Genomic DNA, 13007 nt, shown 5'->3' with positions numbered 1-13007 from the left:
GGCTGATATCAGGGTTGGGGTCAATTATAACTGTAATTGTGTAATTAATTATAATTATGACAATTATAATTGTAATCAAAAATATCTGTTGCAATCGTAATTTATTTGTAATTGAGCTCAGATAACTGACTTTTTTTTAATTGTAATTGTCATGGAAATTCTACAAAAACTGTCCATTCTAATTGAATTAAAAACTAATTTCTTCTATGGCTTCCACACATACCGTACGTATTTAACAGTTTTGAAATATGTTTCAGATTAAGTTGACTTGTCAGTTCTCTTGAGGCTCATTTAATTATTATTTTTATTATTTTTTACCATTTACCAATTACTATTTAAAAAAAAATGAAATCTAGAAGTATACTGACAGAAAAAAGGCTTAGATACCCACATCAAAACTATTAATACCAATATTTTCAGGGATAAGGACAGGGGTGGAGCAGTGATTAAAGTGAGGGTGTTCTAAGGCAACAACCATCCACTCACAATTTAGTTTATTAAATGAATTTACTAAAACCATGATAAAGCTGTAATTAAGACAGTGATACTCAACATGTGGCTCTTTGTCTTAATTTTAATTATGATTCCACCAGAAAACCATAAAAGGAGAAACTTTTTTCTGCCAATAAATATTGTTTTTTTAACTATTTTTGTAAGTTCTTTTTGATACTTATTCAATTTGTGGCCTTTCTAACCCTTTTTTGCCACTTCTCATCCAAATTGCCCTTTCACTACGGTTGCTGCATTTTGCTCATTTAAGCTCCCTTTTTCCATCACATATCACCTTTTTCCTCTTTTTGTCAATTCTAATGTCACTCATGACTGCTTTTGGCCCATTTTAGTCACTTTTCACTGTTTTTTTGCCACATTTTTTCCTACTTCTTATCCATTTTTGTCACTTTACTTACACATTAAAAAAATATATTCTACTTCACTCATTGCTGTTAACTCTTTGTTTACCTTCTTGGAACGGCAGCTTTATCAAATGGCTGGCTGTGATTGGCTTGATCACCATTCAATCAATCTAACTGGGCCAATACCTTGTCAACAATGAATCCCTCTGTAAAAAGTGAGAGGATACATTTTTGGTTTTTTTAAATGATGTGGGGGATGTGACACCCGCACGCATAAGGAAGCCTAACACAAGGTAACCAAGAAATGAAAAACATATTAGATAATATATTTGTTGTGAGAGTTAGGTTTTTTTATTTTTTTATTTATTATTAAAGGCTCAGTAATTGTGATGAATTGTAATTGAACTTTAGTAATTGAAAATGTAATGTTAATCAAAGAATGTTGGTCACCGTAATTATAATTGAGTTGTAATTGAGCATGGATAATTGAAGACATAATTGTAATTGAAAAATGTAATTGACCCCAACCCTGACTGATGTGATAAAAACAATCATTCCACATTCAGTAACTCCATCATGCTTCCAGCCCCTCCCTCCCCCCAGGCATCAGGGAGTTTCCTCTCCATCCTGCTCCTCTGCATCGTCCCATCTCACCTGCAGACCCAGGCGCACCCGCTTGGTGACGGCCGTCTCAGGGAACGTGGCCTGGACCATGGGCACTAGTTTACTCGTGAGTGAACCTCCCTCTGGACCAATCAGGTCGCTTTCTTGTTGCACTCGTGACACGACAGCAAAGTAGAGCGGGAAGTCTGTGGAGATGATGCGGCGAATTCGCTTCTTCCCCAGTTCCTCTTGGCTTTCCAGTTCTGAAGAGGAAAACAAGGTAAAACTGTGGTTCTTATTTCTGAATCCAAGCAGGCCTACCCGCTTTGTCTTACTACAGTATTTTGCTCAGAATACTATGAAAAAGGGTGGCACATTGTAGATGATCTCATTTTGTAAATAAGTAGAATGAGAGAGTATTTATTGGCTCCTGAAAAGATTTTTATTTCTATCATTTCTGGTCATCTCCCTCCTGATGTGGGACCAAGACTGACTCTTGTATTTTCAGTTTATGTTTTAATCAAGATCATGTTAACTTTCCTCCCTCTCCCTCTCTCTCTCTCTCAAGTACCCCCTAAAGTGCCAGGGTGTACCCTTAGGGGTACACATACCCCCATTTGAGAAACTCTGGATTAAACTATGCCTTCCTGTTGCGTGTCAGGCTAGGACGAATCAAGATGATGGATTTAAACCCTTACCCCAGGATTTTTCACCTATGTGGGGTCGCCTGGAAAAACAATTATTTCTTTATATTTATTTTGGGCAATTAAAAAAAAAATACATATCCTAGAAATAGACAAATAGTGCAGAAAGAGGCAGAAAGCTCAAAGAGCCTAAATATGCATTATTCTTTTACAAATTAAAACACAGTATCTCAAACAACTGTATTTCTAAACTTTCACTTTCTCAAATATAAATCTAGTTAAAAAAAATACAGTATAAAGAATATCTGAGCTGGGACATATTATTTTGTGCACTAATCCTACTACTCTGTTTTTGTAACAGTATGTACACAGTAAAACAAATATGATCAAAAAACTAATTTTAGAGATAAAAAGTCTGTGGGGTCGCCAATAATTTGTAAAGTAAAAAATGAGGTCATGACTCAAAAAAAGTTGGGAACCACTGCCTTACCCTCATCCATCCCATTCAGGATGGTTTCCAGCACCTCGTCGCCGTAGCGATTGCGATGTTCCTTCCACACTGATCCGTTCTCACTCCTCAGCACCACCAGCTCCCGGTCCCCCCGACCCAGAGCAGCAAAGTGGGGGATCTCCACAATCACCGGTCTGACACACAAATCAAAGAACACGCATCAGCAATGATAAAAGGATTTATAACTACTTTTATTGTTTCTATGGAAAACCATTTGAGCATTACTTTCATACCAACCACAGCAAAGCTCTACTAGTACTCAAGTTTGGTTTACTTGTGCACGTTACTAATGAAATATAAAACAAATCATGGACAAAAATAAGCATGAAACATGATGAAAAAGAGATTAAAAGTGACAATAATGGGTCAACATATGCGACATTAGGTAAGGCAAGCGGTGGAAAGGGTTTATAAGTGCAGAAATGCATTAAAAGGAGCAAAAATATGGCAAGAAAAAGAAATGAAAATAAGTTCAAATATGGCAAGTTTGGTGTAGTAAAAAGGAAAAAGGGTAAAAATAACCAAAAATGGGCTCAATTTATTAATAAAATATTCCTAGTTTCTTGAAGGCATCTGGCGACCCCTTCACAATGTCTTGCGACCCCAAATTCTGACTCCAAGGTTGAGAACCCCTGTCTCTCAGATCTATGGACACAGGTCAGATAGTGGAGCCTAGAGCTCACAGTAAACATGGTGATGCTGCTTTTAGTTGTTATGCTGCAAAGAAGTGGAACAAACTGCCAGCAGAGCTGAAGTCAGCATCACATGTGAACATTTTTAAATCAAAGTTAAAGGCACTTTTTTTCTCTACTGCATATGATTGAGAGAGAGATTTTTTTTTTTTTTTTTTTTTTTTTTTTTTTTTTTTAAAGGATTTTTTTGGCTCTAGTGGCCTTTATATGACAGTTGCTTGACAGGAAAGGGGGTCAGAGAGAGCAGGGAATGACACGCAGGAAAGGGTCCCAGGCCGGGAATCGAACCTGGACCCGCTGCAGGTGAGGAACTATAGCCTCTGTACATGGGGCGGGCGCTCTACCCACTGAGCTAAACACCGCCACGAGAGAGAGATTTTTGGTCACGTTGTTGATGTCATGTGTTTGTGGATGATTTTAATTGATTTTACTGATGATTTTAATTGATTTTACTGATGATTTTAATTGATTTTTACTGATGATTTTAAACGTTCTTTTTGATTTTAAACAATTGAATGTTTTATCATGTAAAGCACATTGAGTTGCCTTGTGTATGAAATGCTCTATACAAATAAATTTGCCTGCCTTGCCTTACTAGTGACACTTTTGCTACGCATGCGCCAGTAAACCAAAACTGAGTACATGTACTCCAGATTTCAGCGCTAGCAGATATCAGCGATATCAAATTTCTGCTCAAACGGCTTTAAAAAATGTTTCAGTAAAAAAAAAAAAAAAACCTTATTGTGCAAAAATGAGTTTAAAGTGTAAGTCCACCTTTAAACCAAAACTTTTTACTGCTGAATAAATATAATTAGCCATGAAGTAATATAGTTTATTAATGCTAGTCCCACTCTTCACATTTTAGTCTTAAATTTATTGTCTTCAGTTGTAAAATGTTAATTTTGCTATTGGCAAGATTAGATAACTGTTGGCCCCACCCCCTCCTATAAAAGATGGGAGGAGGGACTAGGTTTCCTCCTCTCACAGCCCTCAGTGAGCATTGATTGACAGCTCCATGTGGAACTGTGCAGCACTGTGGAGGCGGGGCTGTTGTGACTGGGCGTGTCTTAACTTCTCTCAGAGCCATGCCCATAATAAAGGTATTTTTTTGAATTTCCCTCTAGTGGTAGGTCAGCAAAAAAAAGCCTTTTCTTCCAAAGAAATGATTAATTTCCTGGACAATCAGGACTCAAGTATCTTATAAGTAATTCTATTGGGTCAACATTTTATTCATACTTGCAAATGTAAATACTACTGCTTTGTGTAATGTGTTTATTATCTGGTTCACTGATTACTTCAAGTCTTCCAAATTGATCAAACAAAATACCAAAAATTGCCAAAAATTTATAAAGATTTGTTGTCACTGCCTTTTTCAGTTCTGTCTGTATTTAGCTTTTATTTTTTTCTCTTTCTTACAGTATTTAGAACTTTATTGTAAATGTGTCAGACTGTATTATTGTGCCTATGTACCCTGATTTAAGATGTATATGTATTATTACTGCATAATATAATAATAATAAAAATAAATAAAGGTCTGCAAAAACCTACAGGTGTATTTACATTTTAAGGTTAAATACAGTCATTATTTATTGATTGTGGAAATAAATCCTAACCTATAACATAGTTTGATTATGTGCATGTGTGTAAATAGTTTACAGAACGTAGACACTCATTTTCTCACCCCAGGAACTGCATTCCTGCTGGTCCAAGAGAAATGATCCTACTGGCCAGCCCCTCTCCCTCCACCAAAGGAGGGGGGCTGGTCAGCTTCTGAGGCTTCACCAGGCGGCAGGTTATCCGAGTGGGGGCCGCACAGGTCCGTGGAGGAATGATGACACGCAGACCGTTGTGTCTGCTGCCTCGCATTGAGCCACCTCTAGCATCCACCATGAAGCTGACCAGGAACCTGTTAGACAGTCAGTGGTCATAGCAGACGTTAGACACAGACCTCAGAGAGTTAGAGGAGAAAGTGTTTCCTGTGCTGACCCTGTGTGTATGGGACTGGCGACCGGGCTGACATTGTCTGAGGTCTCAGTTGCTGGGCTGCTGGGAATCAAAGAGTCCTCGTCGTACTCTTTAGGCAGTGGGAGGGGTGTGTGTTGCTGCAGGAGATAAAATAAATTCTCTATTAGTGGTGTAACAATACATCAATCCACATCGATACATTGATTAATTAATTAACGATCTAGTTACATCAATGCACAATGAAAACATCGATAAACATTGACATCTTTAAGATGCGCTTTTATTTTGAAATTCACAGAGCATGTGTACGTGCGTGCCACCATTTCCTGCGCGAGGATGGTGTCATAACGTAGCAAATGCCACGCAACAACATAGCCTAGCAACCCCGGCTGGCACCCACGTTTGAACACGGTACTCTGCAGCCGCCGACCAGTAATGCCCTGATGCCGCTTCATGGATGTGGAGCCAACCGCTATAAAACACCAACGAAGAAGACGCTGAAGTAACCCAAGAGCGGCACGGAACCTGCGCTGTTGACATTGCTGCTCGGCAAAGCGAGGAGTCAAGGAGAAAAAGCCAAATGAGGAAATGATGAACTATATCTATACATCAGGAAATTAAAGAAAGAAAGCGCAACGCAATAGCAGTGATGCTGATTTTAAGATGATAAGAATTGGGTTGAAGAAGGTTGTTTTGCTAGAGGTTTAGCACCAACGTGATGCACATACACTCAAACTGAGATCTGATACTTTCAGTATTCGGTCCATGCTTGTAAATGGGTTGATTTATTCTAACTCCCCACAACAAACAGGGTCTGTTCGTGTAAATAACCAGGACTACTGATTAGCAAGTGTCTGGAAGTCCACTTGAGATATTTATTTAATATTAAAGAAGAAAAAATTGTATCAAAACCATATATGTAGCATTATTATCAGTGTACCCCTAGTTCTTTGGTTGCTTGGCATCATTAACATGTCAATGTAAAAATAATATTATTACTAATAATAACACGCCAGTGACACTTTTTCCCCAACTGGTTACAGTTTGTTAGAGTGAAATCAACTGTTGAAAGCCATACTTTTGTATTATTAAAAACGTATTAATTTATTAATTCAAATAAAACTACTAGATACTTTTTATCACTCACACAATTCAAAGTCTAACACTTTGTTAAATGTTACAGAATGGTGTTTATACTGTTCATTTCATGTCTGATACCTGAAAAACCTTAGAAATAAAATGGTCAAATCATATTTCAGTTGATTTTTGTGAGTTCCATAGCGCTTTTGTGACACATTTCAATATCGAAACATCTGAAATTCCTCCTCATGAAAGCATAAAAACCTTTTAGCGATTAATGAGTGCTTTTTTTTTTAAATTCACGTGTTTCCATTACCAGTTTTTACTGCGCTATTTATTTTCAAGGGTAATGGAAACACAACTACAGTTATTGCTCAGGTTTCTGATCCGTACCTGATCCATCTCGTGCTCCCTCAGAATCACCGTCTCTGGTGAAACTCGTGGGATTCTTGGAATGGCTGGAGAATAATTTCTGTAGTGTGAAAACAAAACAAAAATACAAGTTAGACGTGAGGACATTATTGTGGTACGATGCAAAGCCACCCAAGTGTTGAGCCCAGTTGTGTGGGTGTCAGTCGTCTATCACCCTCTATGTGTTCATGGCTACAAAGAAATGAAGGGTATGGACTGATTAACTACCAGCTCGGCTCTTCCTTCCCTTTCTTCCTCATATCCCACTTCCCAGCCCCCCTTACGCTGTGCCCAGCCCTCTCTCGTACTCCAGTGATTTCTTGGGTGAGAGGAAATCGTCATCATGGTCTTTCATGTCATCCATCTTCATGTACCTGGCCCCTTCGGTCCCCAGGAGCTCCTCTCCTTCAGAGAACAACATGCCAAAGAGAGCAGACCGTTGTCAGGTTGGTGAAACAGCACAAGAGAAAGAGAGAGAGAAGAATGTCACCATCCACTGGTTAGAAGGTTAGACATCATGACAGGAAACAGGTTGTACAGGTGGAATGACCAGTTAATATGCTTCACACTGCTGTAGGTGAGCAGAATACAACCTGGACTGCAGATAAATACTAACTAACGCTGTGAAAACAAGGGCAGAGAAGGGATGCACATTGTGTTTACATCAGCATAACCAACAACACACAACACACACTAAAGGACTTGTGGACAATACATTCAGTTTAATAGAGGCTTTGTGAGGGTGTGTGTGCGTTAGAGCCAGAGGTTGAAAGACTTTAGACAATAGTTTATTACTTTTGCCAAGGAGGTCATATATTGAACGGCGTTTAATTACTTGTCTGTTAGCAGGATTACTTCAAAAGTACAATATTGTAAACAAAGACAAAACTTAGATGATGGAAGATTCCTTTAAATTTTGGGGGGGGATTCGGATTCAGTTTAATGAAACAAAAGATTATTTCTCATAATTGACAAAAAAAAATAATAATCATTTCTTGGTTCTTATTGACCAATCTTTATGAAATTTCACTCAGTTAGTTTGTATTGGTTTCTTAATTACTCCACTGAGTTTAATCTAGATCGGAGCCAGTTTTCACATTTCACTGCAATTTACTTTTAAATGGGGGTACCCAACTTACAGTATGGTTTTTAATGGGGATAGACATTTGTTCCAAGCCTTTAAAGTGTGAATGATCATGGTACCATAATCAGGATCACCAATTCAGATTAGAACTTTAACCGGGCCTAAAAAAAGAAAGCCGAACCCGTCCGACCCGAATGTAGCCGATGTCTCTTTAAGCCTGAACCTGTTTAAACCCGATATTATTCACATCTGTGCACACGTACAGTATGTAGAATGATCTGAGGCGAGTTTCACATACAACTAGAAACATGTCAAGCAGCGGTTTACTTCTGCCGTAAAGCAGACGGTAATACTGCAGTAACACACAGCTCAGACACCTGCTCGCTATGTGACAGCACACAGCTCCGCAACCAGTCAGTATCCATTTAAAAATAATAATAATGCATGACATTTTATAAAGCGCTTTATCATAGACACCCAAAGCGCGTTACAGAATTAAAGGTGCAGTCTGCAGCCCTTATAAAAGTGACTTTTTGTCATATTTACTAAAGCTGTCACTATGTAAGGACAGCTTTACATAAAACTAGTAGTTTGTGTGAAAAACAGACTCATTGAGTCTCCCCTGCAGCCTCCTGGCAGATTGCCAGAATGCACCGCGACTGAGCAAAAAGAACCAATCAGAGTCAGGATCGTGTTTGATGAACTGTCTGACAGCTGTTGCTCACAGGCCCCACCCCTATCCTGGAGCTAGAGTGCCGTCTTTTTTACAGTGTATGGTCTGGAGGAGTAGAACATGGAATACTGCTGCTTTATTTACATTATGTTTGATTTGTAATTGTTACACTAGAACTCTGAAGTGCATGTGTTCATGTGCGCGCAGCAGCCTCCGTGTGGGCTGCTGTAAGTGACACTGTGTTGCTGCTGCTGAGGTGTGTGCACATAGAGAGAGAGAGAGAAGCGCTGCAGTAATATGCTTTTAAAAGAGCATGTTATATTACTCTGATGTTGCTGTCGTACATACGTTAGCTTGTTAGCGCCTCTGAGGGAGGGACTTTGGAAAGTTTGGAGGCGGGGCAAGAGAGCAGTGGGGAGGGAGGGGGAGACAGGGATCTGAGAGTTGCGGACTGCACCTTTAAGGCATTATATTCTTTCACTCCACACTTAGTGGTGGTAAGCTACTATTGTAACCACAGCTGCCCTGCCCAGACTGACGGAAGCGAAGGTGCCATAGTGCGCCATCGGCCCCTCCGACCACCACCAACACTCACTCACACACTACATTCATACTAGGCAATGTGGGTGAAGTGCCTTGCCCAAGGACACAATGACAGATCCCACTGGAGCAACTGTCCCCGACTGTGGCACCTGGAATCCTCAGTGGTCTCTCATCCAATTACTAACTAGGCCCAGACCTGCTTAGCTTGAGATGTCGGGCAATGACATGCTGGTATGGTGTTTGTGCGCATTTCTGCGTCTTTCTCGTGCTGATCGAAACACATCACCTGACCATTCATTTACAATGCAGCTAGCGGGCCTTAGCCCGTGCTATAACAATCAAAATTAAGCTTGAACCGGTTCGGGAAAATAATTCAAGCTCCAATCCAGACAACTGCCAATATTTTAAGAGATTTGGCACTTGCCAGAGGTTTGTGCTCTTGTTTATTGTAATATGTGATATTTCTACAAGACAGACCAATAGCTGCTTTCTATATTTTCTAGCCACACTGTATATGTATTACCAGCAGACTAAAAACATCATGGCTTTTTGTATTCTCATTAAAAAATAACTTTATATTTTAGTGATGAGGTAACTTGTTGTATTTGGCGCTATGTAAATAAAGCGGAATTAACCTGAGTGATAGTGATTCTTCAGAGAAATTGTCCCTTGTGTGCTACATTCACTGCTTCTGATGTTAAGCCTGTTGCTGTTGATTGATTTGGACGCCTCAGACTGTGAGTCCTCTAGAGTCGTAAACATATGAGACACAAACACAAGAGCTGAAACCCAAAGACTGATGCCTTTTTGTTTTTTGAAGTAATAAAGTTGTAACGATCACCTAAAGAACGTCTCCAGAGGGAAAGGTTAAATGGCTCAGAAAGATCAGGAGAAGCTGCTGCATGCTTTTATCTCCATCATACTGGACTATTGTAATGGTCTTCATCAAGTGACATTACAGCATTTCTACTGCGTAATGATTTGATATGTTGAGCGGCAAATTTTTTCAAAATCTGAAGCCAAACAATGGTGGTAAATGGTGTTCATCATCTTTATATTCCATTTGTGTGCATAGATAGAGACGTGAAAACTTTGTGTTCAGATTATGACGCAAAAAACCCTTGACCATAAAACACACAACGGGAGCACATACTGTACAACTTAAAGCTGCTCAAGCACAAGACTCACATTTTTAAAACTCTACCTGTATGTCATTCAAAAGTTCTCATCAATCCTCTGACAGGGATTCACACGCAAGTAAATGTAGAAAGTTGAAATTGCTGCTTAAAAGTCTGTTTTTGACTCCACCAAAAAAGAGCGGGTTGTTAAACAATGATTTCACGTAACTTTGGAAAAATGTGTAGAAAAATGCAAAGATGACGTTGAAGCAGAAAAGTTTCTTTAAGAAGTTTTAAGAGCTTAAAATAGTCCCCAGTACTTCCATTGTCCTACCCTCACTCTCTCTTCCCTGTTCCCTTCCCCCTCACCAAGATGTAACACTGCCCTCTCTTTTTATATTCTCCCTTTAATAAAGTTATTTCTTACCCTTCTTTAGGGAGGGCTGGTGATGGTCACAATCATGTACTGTAATAAAACTAATTTATTTATTTAAATACCTTGAATTGCAATAACAAAACACGCATAGCTGCAAAATATTGCACTATGTATAGTGTTCACCTTCGACAGCATGTGCAGACATAGTAAAAAAATCAAATAAAAATACTTTTTACTTCATTCTTATTGTCATTTCTTCACCAGACCAGAAAGACAGTAATTCACTTGACTTCCTTTCTTTCTGCTTTCTTTACTGATATGACGTCACTGCGATTTCATCCGTTTCTGTCTAATCCTAAATATCAACATCCACCATTGTTTGGGCACATCTTTCAATCCATAAAAACACCCGAAATATCTATTTGATAGAGTTTTTTGGGGGCACACTGGCATCAGTAGTGGTTGAGAACAACTTTTAGATTGATGTGGTTAAGCAGCTTTATTAAGCAGAGCAATGTGACACAATTTAGAAGACATAACTTATCACCATGCATTACAGGAGTTCATTGCTAGGAAACTGCAAAGGTCAACATTCAAGTTTTAAAGGGATCCTCCACTGTTTTTACAAATATGGCCTAAAACCTTTGAAATGTACTTATTAGAAGATCTATTCCTAATTAAATGCATTACTGTGCACCATATTCATTTTATTGACTTTTAAAAATGGGACAGTTTTAGAGCCTGTGTTCATCCATCTTGAAATCAAGTGACTAGTGATGTCACACGGCCCCATCCCATTGTTTTCTATTGGAGTGAAGCATTCAGCCAGGTTTTTAGATAATTTAGCAGCTTCTTCAGTCAAAATGCTAACTTGTGCTGCTTTTGGTTGCTCTAAAGAATCAGGAAAAGTTAAATATGTAAATGTAAACAGTCCGTGATACTCGCTAACTTCAGCTATCAGAGCATCAGCCACACACTGTTTAAGGGAGGGTAAAAGTCCCTTAGGAGAGCTCTTCTTCTCTGCTTCATTGTCTACTACCAAACCACAGAGTTGAAAGTGTTGCCACAGATTGTTTTTTATCATCTTTCCTGTAAACAAAAGAGGTTTACATCAACATCTTTAACTTTTCCTGATTATTTAGATCAACCAAAAGCAAAACAAATTGGCATTTTGACTGAAAAAGCTGCTAAATTATCTAAAAACCTGGCTAAATGTTTCACTCCAATAGAAAACAATGGGATGTTTACAGGCAAACGGGGCCGTGTGACATCATCAATCACGTGATTTCAAGATGACGGAATAAAAGGGAAACCAGTCCCATTTCTAAAAGTTAATTAAACAAATATGGTGTATAATAATGGTTTTTGTTAGGCATAGGTATTCTAATAAGTACGTTTCAAAGATTTTAAGCCAAATTTGTAAAAACAGTGGAGGATCCCTTTAAATCGCTCATATGTCTTTCTTTATTTCTTGATGTTGAGTTGATGTTAGTAATAGTGAGAGTTTATAAAGAATGATCTGTGTTGCTTTAGAGGGTGAGACACCAAAGGGCACCTGGTGAGATAGACAGTGAGGATCTGACTGAAGGGGAACCATAGAGGTTACACACATGGGTGCTCTGGGTGTTATGGGTGCATGCCAATGAGACACCACAGCCGCCACCACCACAGTTAGAACGACAGACAGAGAGGAGCCGTGAGACAAACGATGAAAGGAGCCAGGAATGAGGACACACAGGAGACTCCCCGATGAATGTCACACAAAGAAGGAAAGACATTCATACCTAATGTTAGCTGTGCAATCCCTAAAAAAAGGCAAAAGGTAAAAAAAATAACTTGGAAATGAACATTTGTGGCAAATCAGAGCATTGGTTACTTTGAACAGTTGTGTGTTTGTACCTTCATCCTCAGACACATCCAGGATCTCATCCACTGTTTCTGGGAAACTCATGCGGTGTTTCTCTGTGGTCGTCTACAGGCCAGAAAGAGAAAAATTACATCATTCAATTGCAATTACATCTTCAATTATCAATGTTCAATTACAACTCAATTACGATTACATTGACCAACATTTTTTTCAATCACAATTAAAATGACAAATATTATTTCCCCTCTGAATTTCAATTAAAATTACATTCCAAATTACGAAAGTTCATTATAAATAATCACAATTACAGAGCCTTTATTAAATAAGCCCATAAAACGTAACCTTCCTTTTGTGTTTTCTTTTTGTTAGCATCTCTTGTGACAGTGTTTCTCAAATGGGGGTACGTGTACCCCTAGGGGTACGCGATGGTACTAAAGGAGTGGAAAATATCAAATGAAAGCATTAAATATAAGGGGTTTATTGATGTTTATTTTTTTTTATTTTAAGGTAATAATCATAATAATGATGATGGAAATGACCTTAATTAAAACATGAACTGAAAATACAAGGCAGGAGATGACTGGAT

General features: G+C 38.7%; 1 protein-coding gene across 1 annotated transcript in view; it reads right to left on the bottom strand.

Annotated features, from left to right (window-relative positions):
* Positions 1–13007, bottom strand: part of ank1a (ankyrin 1, erythrocytic a) — a 178443-nt gene that overhangs the window by 39581 nt on the left and 125855 nt on the right. The window contains exons 23-30 of the mRNA XM_028457620.1: positions 12454–12526; positions 12339–12359; positions 7045–7165; positions 6743–6821; positions 5291–5406; positions 4986–5210; positions 2592–2746; positions 1509–1720 (exon numbers count right to left, since the gene is read on the bottom strand). Of these exons, the coding sequence (XP_028313421.1) occupies positions 1509–1720; positions 2592–2746; positions 4986–5210; positions 5291–5406; positions 6743–6821; positions 7045–7165; positions 12339–12359; positions 12454–12526 (1002 nt within the window). The remainder of the gene's footprint in view (positions 1–1508; positions 1721–2591; positions 2747–4985; positions 5211–5290; positions 5407–6742; positions 6822–7044; positions 7166–12338; positions 12360–12453; positions 12527–13007) is intronic.

Source organism: Gouania willdenowi, chromosome 9 (assembly GCF_900634775.1).
Source record: "Gouania willdenowi chromosome 9, fGouWil2.1, whole genome shotgun sequence".
Taxonomy (NCBI): Eukaryota; Metazoa; Chordata; class Actinopteri; order Blenniiformes; family Gobiesocidae; genus Gouania; species Gouania willdenowi.
This window is presented reverse-complemented; position numbering and strand designations above follow the sequence as displayed.